The following is an 18,679-nucleotide window of genomic DNA, read 5'->3' on the forward strand; positions in this document are numbered from 1 at the left end:
CAGCACTGATGATATCTAAACACCTCAGCCAGTACATAAGATTTTTATAGATATGGTCTTTACCAATCTCTCCACTCTTCTCTCTTGGCATTCTCAATCAAAACTTTAAGCTCCAGTTCCACAACAAATGACCATAGTTCTTCGACCATTCCATGCAGTGTGCTCACACCTCTTCATTAACACTTTTGCCTGTAATAGACCTTGGCCCCATTTCTATAGCCTCCACCCATCTTTCAAAACTCTGGCCAGATGCCATTTCCTACAGAGTACCTTCTCTGACCTCACCAACCTGGGATAACTTGAATTCTGAAGAATCAGTAGGAGTTATGAGATCAGATTTCTACTCTACAAAGTCCATTCTGTACCAATATTTAAGATAGTTTTGGGTGGAAAGATAGGAATGCTAGTACAGGTCAGCTAGGGGAATACTGTATAATTAAGGCAAGAAATGATGAAATTCTTAGTCAAAGCAGTGTCAGTGAAAATGGACAGATAAGTTTTATAAGAACTGTGCCTAACTGGATGTGTGGAGTGAATGCAAAGAAGAGTCTGGGATCACTTCTGACATTCTGGCTTAGTGAGAAAGATGATAGCCTTGAGCATATTGTATTCAACTCATAGATAAACTCAGCATGTGAGTGGCAGTTGAAAGTAGGATTAGATGAAAAGTGTACAGAGTAAGGAAAACAGTGCACATATCTTTATCCTTCAACGTTTCCTTTAATGAGTTCACTGATCTATGAATCTTTTCTGACCATATCTCCTTCCCCTCAGGTAGAATTGTGCACACCTTTCTTGGTACTCTCATAATAATATGTACCAAGTTTCACCTAAAATCTGTGAAACTTTATTGAACTTACCAGTTTATATATTTCTATCCCAAATACATTGTAAATCCTCAGGGGCATGGGAATAGCAAGAGAAATAGGCAAAAAACCACAACAGGTTCTGGTCACAGAAATCAAGGGAATAAAGAGTTCTTAGAAGTAGAGGGAGAGGTTAAGTGATGTAAGAACTAAAATGCATCTGGTAGTTTTAGCAATAGTTACAGTACAGCAGGATAGGTGAAACCAGACTGCAATGAGGTAAGGAATGAACGGACATTGAGAAAGAATATAAGTATGGGCTTACCTATGAAGGCAAGGAGCTACAAGACAGTTGCTAGAGACAGATATAAGGTTCATTTATTAATTTAAAAAATATTATTGAGGAACTTCTATGTGCCAGATACAACACTGGAGATACAATAATGAAAAAGATATATATCCTCTTGACCCTCGTGGAGTCTACATTCTAGAGGGGTTGAGAGTCTTTTGACAGCCATATTCATAGCAGCATTATTCACAATGGCCAAAAGGTGAAAGCAACCCAAGTGTCCATTGATGGATGAATAGATAAACAAAATATGATATATACGTACACAACCTTAAAAATAAAGGAGATTCTGACACATGCTCCAACAAGGATGAATCTTGAGGACATTACACTAAGTGAAATAAACCAGTCACAAAAAGACAAACACTGTATGATTCTACTTATATGAAGGACTTAAAGTAGTCAAATTCATAGAGACAGAAAGCAGAACGGTGGTGCCAGGGAGTGGGGGTAGGAAGTGGGAGAATGAGGGAGTTATTGTTTAATGGATACAAAGTTTCAGTTACACAAGATGAAAAGAGTTCTGGAGATAAATGGTGGTGATGGCTGCACAACAACATGAATGTACTTAATGCCACTGAACTGTACTCTTAAAAATGGTTAAATGATAGATTTCATGTTGTGTGAATTTTACTACAACTTAAAAAACTTTTTAGAAGAAAGATTGTTTTACTCTCAAGGAGGGAGTAACCCCAAAAATTTAATGCTAAGAGAAGGGCTTCTAGAGACACCACTGGAAACAGAGGAGAGAAAAATCACGAGTGATGGAACAATGTTCCTGAGAGGGTAGTAGGGTATGGCATCAAATTTACAAATGGATGGATTAGTCCTGTGATGTCTTCCAATAGGGACATTTATTTCTTTTTGAAATACCATTAAAACATTCCAATATAGGCTCCTGTTTAGATTGTAGAAAGCTGGGAAGAGTCACTCCCACCAACGAGAAAAAGCTGAGTAAACTCATTAAGATGCCAATTCTCTCCCAAATTTATCTACAGATTTAATGTAATCCAATCACAAACCCAGCAAGCTCTTTTGTAGAAACTGAAAGGCTAATTCTAAAATTCTATATGGAAAACCAAAGGACTCAGAACAGTTAAAACAACTCTGAAAAATGAACATAGGTGAAAAAGTTCACACTACCTGGTTTAAAGACTTCCTGTAGTGCTATGGTATGTGTGGTACTGGCAAAATGACAGCCATAGAGGCTGGCCAGTTAGCACAGTTGGTTAGAGCACAGCCTTGTAACAAAGGTCAAGGGTTCAGATCCCCCTACTGGCCAGCTGCCAAAAATAAAAATAAAAATAAAAATACATAATAAAAATGTGAAGAGCCACAAAAAATGATTACATTGTGTAATGTTGAAAATGACAGCCATAGATCTATGTAACAGAAAAGGGTGTCCAGAAACAGCCACTCAATCTGGTAAGTTGATTTTCAACAAAGATGTCAAGGTAATTCAAAGAAGAAAGGATAACCTTCTCAACAAATGCTGGAACAATTGAACATCCTGACAAAAAGATGAACCTCAACTCATGTTTTGCACCACATGTAAAAATTAACTCATGATGGGTCACAGACCTAAATGTAAAACCTAAAACTATAGAACTCTTAGAAGACAACAAAAAAAGGGCAATGACTTCCTACAAAGCAAATAAAAAGTGCCATTCATAAAAGAAAAAATTAAAAATTCTGTTCTTTTATAGATACTGTTAAGAGAAAGCACAAGAGAAACCACAGCTGGGAGAAAATATTTGCAGTATACATATCTGATAAAGAACTTATATCTAGAATTTATTATAAAGAACTCTCAAAGCTGAACAAGAAAACAATTCATTTTTAAAAATGGGCAAAACACTTGAACACTTTGCCAAATAAGAGATATGGTTAGCAAATAAATATACGAAAAAATGTTCTACAACATTACACAAGGGAGAAATGCAAATGAAAATCACAATAACATACTACTACATACAACAACAACAACAAAACAAAACCTGACAATACCAAATACTACCAAGGATGCAAAGCATTGCTGGTAAGAACACAAAATGGTGTAAACACGTTGGAAAACAGTTTGGCAATTTCTTATAAAGTTAAAACATAAATTTACCACATGGTCCAGCAAAACCAAACTTAGATATTATTAACTCAAGAGAAATGAAAAGATTACCACCCAAAAACCTGTATGTGAATGTTTTTAAGACGCTTTATTCATAACAGCCAAAATCTGAAAATAACTCAAATATTCATGGTGAATGGATAAACAAATTGTACTAGATCCAAATAGTGGACAAACTATGAATGCACCTAACAATAAGGATGAATCTTAAAATCATTATGTTAAGTAAAAAAAGCCAGACACGAAAGGCAACATACTGTATACTTCTAGTTATATGACATTTGGGAAAGCAAAAAGTATAGAAAGAGAAAACAATTATAAGGAAATTAAAAAGCAAAAGCAATTTTTAGAAGTAATTGTAAATATCTATATAGTACTTTATTATGTACTCTATGGAGTACATATTAGTCTTACATCCATACATTACAATTAAAAAAATGGAGGTTCAGAGATTGCCCAATTTACTCAAGTTAACACAGTTAGTGAGTGCACGAGCTGACATCTGAAGCTTGGTGTCTTGCTTCAAATTTCATGTTTTTCCACCTGCTACACTAATCACTCAATTACTTGTTATCCTTAGCTTTCATAATACTTGGCTCAGGTCTCTGCTAGACGAGTTATAAAGTGACTTTTGTAATAAATAATTTAGATTATAAATGAGGAATGGAAAGGTCTTATTAATTTTTTATGTTTACATTGTTTAATATAGTGTTTGGAACACAGTCAACATTCAACTATTTGTGAATGAATAAAGAATTACTTGCATTTCTTGACAGGAGGTATAGCACAGAATCAAAAAATAGCACATGTTCCAAAGGTAACATATGAAACTGGGGACAGACCCTGTATTAGTCCATTTCGTGTTGCTATAACAGAATACCTGGAACTGGGTCATTTATAAAGAAGAGTGAAATTTATTGCGTACAGTTTCTGAGGCTAGGAAATCCAAAGTTCATCTGGTGGTGGCGACAGTTACCCAGGGGTCTCACATTGCAAGGTGGTGGAAGCAGAGACAGCAGAGAGAAAGCCAGACAGACTTTCCTTTTCTTTTAAAGCTCTCAGAACCATGCTCCTGACCACCATATTTAATCCATTCACTATGGCATGGTCCTACAATCCAATCACCTCTTCAAGACTCCACCGTTCAATTACCATAATAGGATTTCTCTCCCTGTTTACAGTCACAGTGGGGGCTAAGTTTCTAGTACATAAAACTTGGGGGACACAATTCAAGCTTCAGTGAGTTTTAGGGGGACACAATTCATCCACTACAGACCCCAGTCTCCCCTAGCTATTCTCCTGACAGCAGTCAGAGCAGGGTTTGACTGGGATTGGGGGTGGGAGGATGAGGAATAGCTAAAGAAAATCTGCTTGACCAAGCAGAATGGGCTGGATTCCTAAAAGCAGTAAATAATAGCATAAGAGTAGAATTGATTAAACATAAATGTCCTTAGGCTAAGACTTGATCTAGAGGTCAGAATGTTTGTTCCTTACCTGAATATGTTATGGCTTAAGATAACATCTGTAAAGCCAATCTTGAGTTATTTCTGCAGACCACCTGCAACTACAAACCTGCTTTGAAGTATACACACTCTGGACTCTAAGTTGCCATGGAAAATATCAATCAACATGCCAGGAATAGTTATGCTGACTTCACCCAGAACCAATCCGCTTCCCACATGACTCCCGAGACCCCCACTCATTATTCTGTTCTATAAATGCTTGTGATTCTAAGCTATGGAGAGTTCAGGTCTTAAAGCTGTTTTAGCTACCATGGGCTCCTCTGAATGTCCATCCCAATAAAGACTAATCTTTAACACTGCAGTCTTTGGCAGGAGAGATGACTTAGTCATTTGGGTGGAAGATGAGGAACCCTCTCGGTTTGTAACACTTATTTCACTTCAGAAAACATTACTTCATTCGCACTACAAGTAGAGCGTGTCTAAGAAGGTATGGACCTGGGAGTCAGAATTTCAGATGCATGATACTTACCTAAGCCTCAGTATCTATATCTGGAAAAAGGCCATATATACCTCTCTTTTTTCACAATTGTGAGTATCGATGAGAAAATGAATTTGAAAAGTCCTTTGCAAATGGTAAGGCAGCACATAATTACTGTTATATTCAAATATTATTATCATCCATAAAAGGCTGTTTAAAATAACAGAAAACACTTCTTTTCTCAAAATGTTTATACGGAAAAAGATTTTTAAATCTCTTTCCTTTTATTAATGGTGATTAATGTTTTAGAGCAATGTATGTTTTACTGCAAATGTATGTTTTACAACAAAACCCAGAAGACTCAGGAGTTGTATACTTTATAATGCTTTTAGAGTGCAATGCAGTTCACAAACTGTTAGTTCTGCAGGTGGAGAGACAGACGACAAGGATAAATAGAAAACGCACAAGAAAAAAAGTATAGCCTTTTAAATAGATGATTAGAAGTTCTGCTGCTAATACTTGGCATTTATATTGAAACAGGACCAATAGGTTTTGTTTTGTTTTCAAAGCCTATTCACCACTTCGTCTCAGAAATCATACCTTTGACGAGCAGTTAATATGAAAAAATGGTTTTAAGCTGTAATATTCAGGACAAACAAATAATATATCTTCCTATACTCAAATATTACTCAGCAAAGGCATCATTCACAAAGAAGAATTAAGTGGTTTGAATTCATTAAATGAAGATTACTTTAGGCCTTCCTCGAATATGCTCATATTTTCAAGAATTTTTGTTAAAATAATTACTTGTGTATTTCAACATGTAGTAATAGGAAAAAGTAGTGAACGTGGTTGATTATAATTTCTAATTTTGCAAGAAGAATATCAGGGTTACATTTGGTTGAGTTTTACACTGTGTTCCTTGTACAACATCAGATAAAGTCAACAAATATCACTATAAATACTTATTGCTTAATTCCTTTGATAATTTTATCTTGTGTGTCCAATAAGGTAAGGCAGTTAAGCATCACTTAAATAAAATTAGGATTTAACTGTGATTCACAAGGACAAAACCATTAAGGCTACAATTTAAGCCTCTAAAAGGCTGTAATATGCATGTTTTCCACTTAAAATCTATAAAATTTCGGTAAACACGTTAACTTGGGATGAGAATTCTGACTTTTGAATTATTTGAATCTCTGAAAAATGGACCAGCACAATTTTACGTAGCGTCAAAGAATAGTAAATCTAAATACACCAGACACTTCTGTATTATCTGCTACACTTCAGCGTACAAATTCGTTTAATAAATAATGCCTTCATCTCCGTTTGCATATACGTGAAGCCACAGGAGATAAACGAATTCCCATTTCGAAAATTATCTCTCTACTTTAGTTCAAAGATGCCCATTTAAGGAAAATCCAGAGATAAAACTACGTGACAAGATTCCTTTTTTAGCTCACGTATCTTCTCGCCACAGGAGATTTTAACTTGAGGCGAAATTTCAGATTAAATAACTATGGCAGGTATCGGGGAGAATTCTTCGACGACATTCAAGTGCCGCACTCGACTTTTGGATTTATTCAAGCACTCGGAGCCTAGGACGCCACTTCTATTGTGAGGAAACATTTCCTAAGAGTTTTGGAAGCTCGTTAACTGCTTCTTAAGGGCAAGGTCCAGCTAAACTGAGCATAAGCAGGAAAATGACCATTAAGTAACTCAATTGCACCCCGTAGACACCTGCCCAAGCCCAACAACAGCACTCGCCACTTTTCTCCTTAACTAGCGCCAGGCGTCGCAACACCCGAGGCCCTCCCTCCCCAAGGGCGCCTGCGCAAAATCTCCACACAATCAAACCCTCCCTTAGGCCAGTCAAAGCGAAAAGTTTTGAATTATTGTCAGGTTATGCCTCACTTTAAAAAACAGTAGGTATGACAAAGCACACCAGAGCGATCACTCACCGAGGTCGTCCTAAATGCAAACCAGGATTTAAGCGTCCTCCCGCGACTTATCTGGCGCCGCCGGAAGCGGAACTACCCGAGTCGTTAAGAGGGGAGACCTTAGCTGGGACGTGCAGTTCTTGTGCGGGCCGTGGAACTTCGGTCAGGAAAGGTTAGGGCGGATCGTTTGGCTCTTTCCGGAAATCGTTCCGCCCGGTGAGGTTTCTGTGTGAGGCCTAAGGCGGGCGGAAAAGAGGCGTGACTGAGATTCTTGAAGTGTGGTAGTGCCTGAGGTACCTCCATGTGTCCCTTCAGCTGCTATTGAAGGGAGAAGACCCACATCCACGCGTACACCTGGAGTCTTTTAACGAATATCTCACCCTGTCCCCGGGATTAATGGGGGAAACCAAGACCTGAAGGGGCTCGGCCATCTCCACCAGTTCTCACTGCAGCCGTGGCAGGTAAGGGCCGCGAGACCGAAGGAGAACCCGAGATGCGGAACCTGATCGCCTGAAGGTTGAAGTCGCTGCTAGGCAGTTGCTTGGTCTCCTGTCGTGCCCTGGGCATCCTAAACACGCGCTACTCCGAGGGCCATGTGGCGGAGCGAATGACAGCGTGGGCGTGGTGGAGCGACTGTACACCTCTGAGGCTTCTTTCGCGCCTTCATTTCTCCCCCTCCTCCCCCATTGCTTCCCTCTTTTGTTTCTTGGGTTTGAGACGTCAGAAATTGCAGCTCAGCTAGAAGGGAGGTCCTCAGTTTCTAGCCCATGCTGCGTCTCGCTCGGCCAAAGTGGGAAGCCTCGAGTTTGGGGACTGCTGTGGGAGGTGGTGGCTATTTTAATTTTCACTCCGTAGTCTTTATCGCTCTGCTTCTCGTCGCCTCCACACCCACTTTAAAAGAACAAAAGCCTTGTGTGTTGCAGCTTTCTACAATACGGACGGAGGCTGCAGGTCACTGCCGCACCTCATCGGTTTGAGGTTCTTGAATCCTCGAGCACTTTGAGGGAGAAAGGGTGAGGGTGGTGACCATTGGATTTTACTCACGAGCTTCTCGACGACTCCTGGGAGTTTACGACTCTCGGAGTTCTGTGGCAATAGTTGTCTTGCTATAGCGTGCTGGAAGGTTTAGCTGGGGAAATAGGAAGTATGGCTGACCTAGCACCTAGCATCCTCGCTCTATGCTGGGACGGGATTTTGTTTTGCTATTCTATATTCTTCAATTAAATATAGGGTTTTTGTTTCAGGTAGATAAAATAATGGCGATAGTTACCATTAAGTGAGTCCTTACGTATGTTACGTGCTTTACATATTTTTCTCATTCAGTCTCTCAACACTCCCATGAGGTGTATTAGATTATTATTCCCATTTTACAAAGGTAGAAATTGAGGCTTGGAGAAGTCAAGTAACTCACACTAGTAAACTTTTGCTGCAAGTAAACGTTCGGATCTGTATGAGAAACCAGATCTGTCCAACTGCAAAATCTGTATTGTACTGTCCTACTGTTATTCTTCTTAAATTACAATTTCTTCACCAACTTTCTTTTTTTTTTTTTTTTTTCCCTTGTGGCTGGTCGGTATTCACTAACATTTTCAGTAGCTGAAAGCATTCATTCATTTTTTTAAAAAGTGGTTGTGCCTATTTAGGTGTCTGACAGAAGATAGACATGATCTCTGTTTTTATGGAGGCTTCAATGTTGTGATGCAGATTTAAGAAGTTCAAAACCCCAAATGCTATACTTCTGCAAGGCTTATTTAAAGCAAGTGATTAAACTGATGTGGAGAAGGTTCAGAGTTGTATAATCAAAACTTGTTGTTTAAGTTTTAAACTCATATGACTTGCATGGTAGTTGCTGTGGGAGTATTAAACTGAAGAATTGGTAGAACATTTATTGATCACCCAAATAAGGGTTATGCAGCAAGATAAATACTGTGAATACATAGATGAGGTCCTTGTTCTTCAAAAACTCCCATGCAACCACACATAGATATTTTTATGGAACTATTAGTTTTCTTAGGTGGAAACGGTAGTGTGGTTATGTAGGAAGATATTTTTATTTTTAGGAGTTACATACTAAGGTATTTAGAGATGAAGTGTTTGATGCCTATGGCTTTCAAATGGTACAACAAATATATATGTACGTGTGACTGTATAAATAGAAGAAAGTAAATATGGCAAAGTGTTGGCAATTGTTGAGTCTAATGGTGGATATATAGGTGTTTAGTGAACTGTTCTTTCAACTTTCTGAATATTTGAAATTTTCATAATAAGAAATTGTGGAAGAAAAAACCCAACTCTAATGGAAACAAATACTTGTAAAGATAAATCTAAACTACTGTGGTGTATAGAGGATGAGAGAGGGTTTTGATGTGTATTTGGGGCCCAGCAGAAGCAGGATTGTTGTCAGGAAACTATTTCTTGAGAAACATCCTGTAGGATATTGAAGGAGTATAGGAACTTCTAAGGACAGCTGTGAATTCCAGGCGGAAGGAAATACAAGATCAGCAAAAAGGTATTGCATGAATATTTGAAGAAGGTAAAAAATCAATATGAAGATTGCATGGAATGGGCTTTTTCTGTATAAATAATCTTGTAAATGATGCTACGTTACCAGTCTGCAGAAACCAACTAACCATTAGTGCCCTGGAACTGAGTCACTATTTATAATGTTTCCACTGGAAAATGCTTTTGAGATTTCAGGAAAACTGATTATGTCTGTGTTCAGGCTGAGCAGCAGGAGCTGTAGCTCCCATCTCCTCTTAATTTGGTAGCAGAGATGTACTAGTTCATATCTGGGCTCCTTTGGGAACCTGTGGAAAGGGCCACGATGGCTTGGAAAGATTTTAAAATTCAGGCAAGGAAGCTCTGAATGCAATATGGGACTGATGGCTGATCCAAGGTGTTATTTTGAGCACTAGGTAGCTCTGGCCAGAACCAGTAATAAGGTGATAGTTTATCCCAGTCAGTAGTGTTCATGATAGTCTCAACTTGGGAAACCTTAAAAATACCTGAGCCCTACTCTCAAACATTCTGATTTAATTGGTGTGGAGTATGGCTTAGACATTGGGATGTAAGAACTTTTAATATACAGTATTATTTTATATTTAATCCTTACAACAAGCTATGAGATAAGTACAATTTACAAATGTGGAAATTGAGACCCTGAGAGGTTAACTACCTTGCTGGAGGTCATACAGCTATAGGAGTCAATTCAAACCCAAGTATTTTGGCTCATTAATCCATGCTCTTAACCACTAGCTTGTTTAGCCTTTTTATGATATACGTGAGTATCTTTTATAGTTAAAATGAAATAACAGAAAAAAAAAAAAAAACATTCCTTGACCTTATGTCCTTCTGAGGCCCAATTTCTCTGCCCAACTTTTTTTTTTTTTTTTTTTTTTTTGGCAGCTGACTGTTAAAGGGATCTAAACCCTTGACCTTGGTGTCATCAGCACCATGCTCTAACCAACTGAGCTAACTGGCCAGCCCCTTCTTTGCCCAACTTTATAATAAAACCCTTTACAAGAATTGTCTGTACAACCTGTCTCTACTTCCTGTCCTCCCACTCTCTTAAATGCAGTCCAATCACATTTTATAAGATTGAAAAATCTTACCAAGGCTTCTTAGTTCTCCGTATGCATCTTAGCTACTTTCAACATAGTTATCTACCATTCTTCCTTTGTATGCCTGCTCTGTTGCAGCCTCCTTACTATTCCTTGAACATGGGAAATAAGCCAAATATGCTTTAGGACCTTTATACTTTGTTTCTTATGTGGAATGCTCTCACTAAATAACCCCAGGGCTGGTTTCCTCATTTAATTTATATTTCCTCTCAAATGTTTCCTTATTAGAGAGGTCTTCCTAACATATATTTATTTGTTCATTTATCTATTGCCTCTCTTAAAATGAATGAATGAGAGGCATTGATTTCAGACCACACTCAAACTAGAGACAGATATCTATGTACTTCAAGGAGCATTACAGACTGAAACAGAACTTGAGTAAGTAAAGGGGACAGATCAGTTATTAATTCATACTGTTTTGGAAAAAAAAAATTATGGGATATACTCTTTTTTCCCCCAAAAGTTCATTTCTACTCACACATATGTATTGTGTACAGTGTCTAAAAATGTGGGAGAAAATATTGAAAGGACTAGCAGGAAATACAGTCCAATAGTTCTACAACCAAGAACAACAACCATCAGTTCTGCCACCAGGAAAAGGGACTATTAACTGATTTTTAAAATTTCATTCTTATGTGTTATGGACTTTTCACAATGAATGCTCTAAAATTAGAAAGGTTTTAGAAATTAATTTTCAGCTCTGCCTCTAAAACAAGATTGTGACCACTTTTGTTAGAACACCTAAACTAGAAAGAAGTACAATTTTAAAACATGCAATAGACTATGAGTATACACGCACATATACATACATACCTATACGTACATACAAGTATATACCTATATATGCACTGATAAGCTGGACCTCGCAATTCCCATCATCGCAGTTCTGAAGTGGATAGTGAGATATTTAGTATATTATTGCATATTTCGTCTATCTGTTTTATTGGTGTGTTTATCACACAAACAAAAAATGTTAATTTACTTGGCTGACTTCCTTCTAGACTAAAAGGTCCTTAAGGAAAAGGGCCATGTTTTCTTTGACTTTATATATTGCCAGCCAATGAATGAATACATTCATTTCAACAAATAATGAGCAATATTCATTCTTTTAGATTTGCGTGTTATATTAGTAGGGAGTTTGGTTTATAGGAGTGCTTATAGAAACTAAGGTTTATTGAATGTTTAATACATGCCAAGCACTAAGGCTACCTCACTTAGTCTTTACAGAGTTACAGGGTGTTAGTAAACCCCCTTTTTTAAATAGATAAAACAGACTCAGAGAAACCAGCATAAGTTGCTTATTATGTAGTGATAGATTGAATAAGGTATATCTGACACCAAAAACACATGCCCTTTCCACTACTGAAATATCTGCACTGTTTTTAGACAGTAAGAGTAAAACAGTAAAAAAAAACCCAAAAGATGTTTGCCATTTCATACAAAACAGATCTGAGTTCAACTTACCTGTGCCGTCAAGTTTTACAGCAATTGGAAACTTTCTTTTTTTCTTTTACAGCAAATATTTGTTAATATTAAACAGTATGGAGGGAATAGGAACAAAAGGAGTTGATTTATAGAGTAAATTATTTCTGCTTTCATTCTTTAATCACAAATTGTCTTAAATTTCATAACTGTAATTTGAAAAAGGATAAAGTCAAGACTGACTGGGTAAACTGATTTTAATGTTTTATAGGGAGCCACCAAATAAAATGAAATTAGATCTTCAGGAATAGGACTTTCAGAATTATGCTTTGAATTCTGTCTGGCATATTGTTCAACTCTTCTTAAGGATATTTGACCAAGTAATTTCTTATATGAGAGCACTTCAAAAAGTTCCTGGAAGAATAAAATTAAAAGATAGTACAAATCTTTCCGTGAACTTTTTGAAGTACCCTGGTGCTACCATTAATCAAATGAAGTATTTGATATCTACTTTCATCTTGGCAGATAATTAATTTTAATATGACCAGGCAACAAGTACATGTAAACAAGTTTGGCAAGGAACATTTTGAGATTATATCACAGTTATATTATAATTCTTTAACTAATGTTCATGGATGTGTGATTATGTGGAAAAGTTTAAATGTCAGTAGATTCCATAAAATTGCTTGCAGAATTTAGTGCACCTGTACATTTTTTTCTGGGGAGAGGATCCATAGATTTTTATGACATTTGCTAAAGACTTTTTGACTTCTACAAGTTTAAGAGCTACTATTCAAATGAAATACTGTTTTTACTCTAATCTTTTTTTTTTGTTGATATATGTATGAGACCAGAATGTAGAGTGGTTATGTTCCCTGAAAAACCTGTTTGCAAACTGAACTTTTACAAATTGTTTTAATGTAATTTTAGATTAATGTTCAATTGTCAGTGGTTTTTAAACCCACATTACATTTTATCTGTTTTTTCCATTCAGGTATGTCTGAACTATGTACAGAGGGATTTAGCTTTTGATGTAATTTTGTTATAATTCGAATAATTTTCTCTTTATTTGTTATTTTTGGACTTGAGGAAATTAGGCTGTAGTCCTTTTGTTATTTTGTATCAGTTAGTCAAATTGCTAAGATGTATATTACTGAAGATAAGAGTCTTAATTTCTTAATTTTATTGAAGAAAATCACATTATTGGTGCTGATTTTACAAGTATCATTTAAAATTATTTTTACATGAATGTTTCTGAAGTATGCTCTCTAAAACTAATTTTTTAGTTTTATTTTACGCAAAGAGATTACTATATCAACTCGGGGAAGCAATAGCCTCACTTTCTTTGTATTTTAAACTGCAGCAACAACTTTGATATCAACAATGAAGCAATGATATCTGAGAACAAAGGAGCATCTGCCAATGAACTGTCATCACAATTTCAAGCGACTATATAAGCAGAAACAAGCTTCAGCAGACCTATGTGTCAGCGAGTATAGGGAGAATGCTTTCTTCTGATGCTATTTATGTCGAAGCAGTTTTAATATAGATCATTTAAATTATATCTATATCAAATTAAGTAAAAATGAGTGAAGCCCCCAGATTCTTTGTTGGTCCTGAAGATACAGAAATAAACCCTGGAAATTATCGACGTTTCTTCCACCATGCAGATGAAGATGATGAGGAGGAGGATGAGTCTGTAAGTTGTTTGTGTCTTTGGTGAAAGTAGACCAATACAGTATTAAACTTTTTACTAATCACTGTTAATGTGAATTAATACTGTGATCTTAAATTAAGACTTTTTCACATGAGAATTTATTAGAAATGTTTTAAACTGAAAAAGTATATTTTCATGAGTGATACGGAATCTATGGTGAATCAAAATACAGTTAGGGGTCAGACTTCTAAGTTGTTAATGATGCCTATTTTAGTTTCTTTCACTGATAATGCATAATGTAACTCAAGGTTGGGTAGAAAAAGTGGCAAAGAGAAACAGTATAATCTGGGGCCTAAATCAAAAGGGTTTCTTGGATGTAGAAATGTGTAACAAATATATCAAGATAAAGAAGTAGAAGGAAATAATTTTAAAGGTATTAAAAAAGGAGAACTAACTCCTTAACAGATTCATTAAGTTTATCATGTCACCAGTGCAAGTGCTGGTTGACCTGAAGATAATCTCTATTTATTTATTAATTATTCAGAAGTCTGCAAACTGACTAGGAGAGGCTACTTAAAGCATCTGTGTATATGTGTGAATGTGTTAAATCTTGATCTTTTTCTGATATATTAGAACATTATATCCATATTGGATTTTATTGTGTTCATTTTGCTATAGTTACATCAGCTGAGCGTTTTTCTTACTCATCATTGATTTTTTTTTGTAAGTAGAGATTGCTTTACTCTGAGAACTGATTTAAAATACAGACTTACAATATGTTTGTTTTTCTTATATTTCAAATTAGAAAGAGAATTTTGTTTTAAAAGAAAAACATGTTTCCCCATACCTACCCTTCTCCATACCCTACCCATGAGAAAATAATGATTTTCAAGCTTCTCTTAGCAGCCAAAACTTTGAAGATTCAGATGAAGTCCTGAAAGTGAAACATAAAAGCAGAGCTTCTCCAGCTCACTAGAAAGCACTGTTGACTCAGCCTCTATGACCCTTACCTCTTTTCTCTAGAGTTCTTCTAAACACCATATGAACACCATTGGTGGATCAAGTCCAGTCTTCTTACATATAAGGACTTTTATCTCCCCTCTTTGTCTACAGCCATACTTGTCTCTCATTCTTCCTACTTTTTATGTTTTAATGACATCAAAATTTTTATTTCCACATATTTATTCCATGTTGTACCATGCCTCTTTGCTGTTGTATGTACTCCTTTATCTCTCTTACATGCCCTTATTGTGAATTATTTTACTTTCTTTGGAACCATTCTTGGATTTCATGCCTTTCACTCTTCCCACTTTCCTTTCTCTTTTCCACATGACAGACTTGAACGCTTCTTCCTCAGTTCTATGTCTATGCCTTGACTTATGTACTTCTATTCCATGTATCACAGTGCACTGTATTTTTACCGTGTTCTCTATTAGACTCAAAGTACTTGGAGGACAGATACTTTCTGTATATCTGATCTTCAGTACTTAGCCCATTTCATGGAATATTAGTGCTAAATTGAGCTTGCATTCATGACACTCAGTTGTTACTTTTGAAAAGCTTGATGTAGTTCCTTTGACTTATAACTTCATGAAGTGATTTTATTTTGGATTATTCTATTTTTAAGATTTCAAAGATGTGAATTTCAGTTTTGTTAGACATTAAGTCTAACAAAATAACTCATATGTTAAAAAACTATTTTTGTACTGCTAAGGATTTACCTAATAGGAAAATTCTGTAATTTCATCTTATTAATATAGGTTTATTTGTACATTTTAAACTCGAATGTTTCCCATTCATCTTAGCCAATGAGCAGATATTCATTAAATAGATATATAGTAAAAAACAAAACTTAATTTATTAGTATTTTTTCTTTAAACTGTAAAGCATGAAAAATGTTAGGTTGAGTAATTTTGATGTCTAAGGAAATCTATTTTAGAAACATAATGAGATCAAAGCTTTTGATCAGGGAAGAATTGAATAAGGGAACATGAAAATGGATGATCAAAGGGGGAAAGACAGCAGGACCCAGGAAGTTTAGAAGTTATCACTTATTTGATTTACAATCAAATCTAGTACTGAACCAAACTAAATTTCATGAGTGTGAAGAGGCAGCCTATGCAGAAGTATAGTTCTAGACCTAAAAAGAACAATTTAATTTTGATGTTATCCAATTTTATTTTTAGATTATAGTAAGAGAAAGTGTAATAAATCACTTTTGAGACCAGATTATAATGTCATGTGAAATATCATGGAAGGAGAAAAGAATTGAAATGAAAAACTGGACACAGCTTTATATATTTGATAAAACTCTAAGTACCTGAATGCAAAGACCCCACAATTATTCTTGAGTCATTTTATAAATCATGAGCTTCTTCATAAGTTATTGCTTCTATATAGAGCTTTTTTAGTTTTAGACCAAATCATGACCTTTAAGCTGTAGCAAGGGTGCCAGAGGTCAGCAACACCATTAAATAGGAATATTGAGTATGAAGACTGGAATGTCAGAGGGTCTTGACAACCCCGTTAGCAGCATGACCTTCTCTAAAACTTCCTTCCAAGTTGTCTGTGGTGACCAACTAATATTCAAGCTCAATCTACAAAAGTAAATGAATACTGTATAGCTTTGTAATCAGAACTATGACTTATTTTAGGCAAGGTGATTCTTTATTTCACTTCCATTAATTTTTGTACTTGAGTTAGACAGGTTTTGGCCATTATTTACTCTTTTTTGTTGTGAAGAGGGTAAATGAATGATAGAGGCAGTTAAAGAAAGAGTATTTAGCATTAAATTTGATTGAAAATAGTAGCAATGTTCTGAAAGTGTTTTTGTTTTTAAAAATTTTTCCAGACCTTTGTAGAAAGCTGTTAATTTATTTTTTGTTTATTATAACAATGATATAATTATTAAAAATGCTTTTTTGGTTAATTTGCTACTTTTATTTGTTAATCACATGCCAAATCTACTTCCGAAGAAAAATTAAGGTAGCTGTACTTTGGAGTTCATGTTAAGTCATCTTGATTTTTTGTTTTGTTTCTGTTTTAGCCACCGGAAAGGCAGATTGTGGTTGGAATATGTTCCATGGCAAAGAAATCCAAATCCAAACCAATGAAGGAAATTCTTGAACGGATCTCCTTATTTAAATATATCACAGTAGTAGTATTTGAAGAGGAAGTTATTTTAAATGAACCAGTGGAAAATTGGCCTTTGTGTGATTGTCTTATTTCTTTCCATTCTAAAGGTACTAAAGAAGAGGGAGAAATCCCTTTATTCTCTCTGATTATGAAACTAATACATATTAATAATAAAATTAAAGTAAGCCACTCTCATAGATATGTGATGTTAACATTTAGATATATTTCTTTCCAGTCTTTTTCTTCTGTGTGCATTTTTTCTAAATTTAGTATCATAACATATGTGTAATTTTACATTTAACTTTTTTTCACTATTATATCCAGATGTTTTTTCCCCCTCCATTTTATTCTTTAAAAACCAATTTTTAATGGTGGCATAGTTTATCATTGTGTGGATGGCACCATAACATATTTAACTAATATTCTAACATTTGGATGGTTTCCAGTTTTGACTATTAGAAATAAGGTTGTGATGAACTCTGCATATATATCTTTGTTTGCATCTCTAAGTTTCTTTGGATAAATTCTTGAATTCTTGAATATTTTAAGCCCTTATGTTTTTGCCATATAGAAAATGATCTGTCATTCCTCATATACATATTCAAGCTTTGTTTCTTAAGAACTTAATATTTGAGATTTTAGATCTTACTTGCTATCTTTTATTAATCAAACTGAAATATCAATTAAGTATTACTTCATAGTAAAGTCTACTCATTAAAATTATTGCTAAGTATATATCTGAAAATGTGTAACCTAAGAATCTGTGACGGGCTGGCTATTTAGCTCACTTAGGAGAGTATGGTGCTGATAACACCAAACTCAAAAGTTGAGATTCCCCTTACCAGCAAACGGCCCCCCCCCCCCAAAAAAAGGAATTGTGAAACAAGTGAATTTCCACTAATAACTTTAATTTAAAAGATGTGCTTTCAGTTATAAATGTTTTCATACTTAATCATCACCTGTTACCTAAATATGTAGTTCTGATCTGCGTTTAAGTCTCATTTTAGCAGGAAGAAGATCAGGCATGGTTGAGACTTTTTGTGCTCTCATTGCCTAAATTGATTTTCATTATTTCGTAGAGAAGCCAGGGCTGTGATCTTTGCAGATTAAGGCCCTTCATTTTGGAGAACCTTAAAATCGGTTTATCCTTTAGGGGAAGGTGTTCTTCCCTTACCATCACATGGTTCTTCCTGTAAAAGCTATTTGCCTGTAGAAACTAGGTGCTGTATCTAAGGTCATTTCCCATATACTGTCTCTTGGTAAGAAAAAAGTTCCTCTTTAACAACAAGCAAGGAACTCACTATGTGGGTGTTTTCTATTTGCTGAATTCTATCAGGAGGCTTCAAATCATAGACATTGAGACATCTTTAGAAGTGATAAAATTCTGACAGTCTTTATAAAACTTGAAGGATTTGTGATTTGTGGTCAAGTGATTTTTGGTGCACAGTATTTTTATTTAAATTTTTAAAACTAAGAGGAATTTAGTAATAAATCTTGTTAAACTGACCATAGTATTTTGTTTTGTTTTGTTTTATTTTAACTTCAGCATGCTTTAATGCTTTTTCTACTATCTGATAATTCTGCAAAATACAGTATCTTCACATGTGTGAATACTTAGTATTTTATGGTTAAATCCCAAAGTTATTCTTGCTTGCTGATTTTTACCCTTTTCTGTAGGTATACTGTT

General features: G+C 35.5%; 2 protein-coding genes across 5 annotated transcripts in view; one reads left to right on the forward strand and one right to left on the reverse strand.

Moving 5' to 3' along the window:
* Nucleotides 1–7,225, reverse strand: part of GIN1 (gypsy retrotransposon integrase 1) — a 30,976-nt gene extending 23,751 nt beyond the window's left edge. For all 4 annotated transcript variants that reach the window (XM_063087331.1, XM_063087329.1, XM_063087328.1 and 1 more), the window contains exon 1: nucleotides 7,180–7,225. The gene's annotated coding sequence lies outside the window, so the exon portion shown is untranslated. The remainder of the gene's footprint in view (nucleotides 1–7,179) is intronic.
* A 238-nt stretch (nucleotides 7,226–7,463) lies between these two features.
* The window catches only part of PPIP5K2 (diphosphoinositol pentakisphosphate kinase 2), a 73,291-nt gene continuing 62,075 nt past the window's right edge, over nucleotides 7,464–18,679 (forward strand). Inside the window, exons 1-3 of the mRNA XM_063086782.1 lie at nucleotides 7,464–7,619; nucleotides 13,564–13,899; nucleotides 16,904–17,099. Coding sequence (XP_062942852.1) covers nucleotides 13,786–13,899; nucleotides 16,904–17,099 — 310 coding nt within the window. The 5' untranslated portion in view covers nucleotides 7,464–7,619; nucleotides 13,564–13,785. The remainder of the gene's footprint in view (nucleotides 7,620–13,563; nucleotides 13,900–16,903; nucleotides 17,100–18,679) is intronic.

The sequence above is a fragment of the Cynocephalus volans genome, chromosome 2 (assembly GCF_027409185.1).
Source record: "Cynocephalus volans isolate mCynVol1 chromosome 2, mCynVol1.pri, whole genome shotgun sequence".
Lineage (NCBI taxonomy): Eukaryota > Metazoa > Chordata > Mammalia > Dermoptera > Cynocephalidae > Cynocephalus > Cynocephalus volans.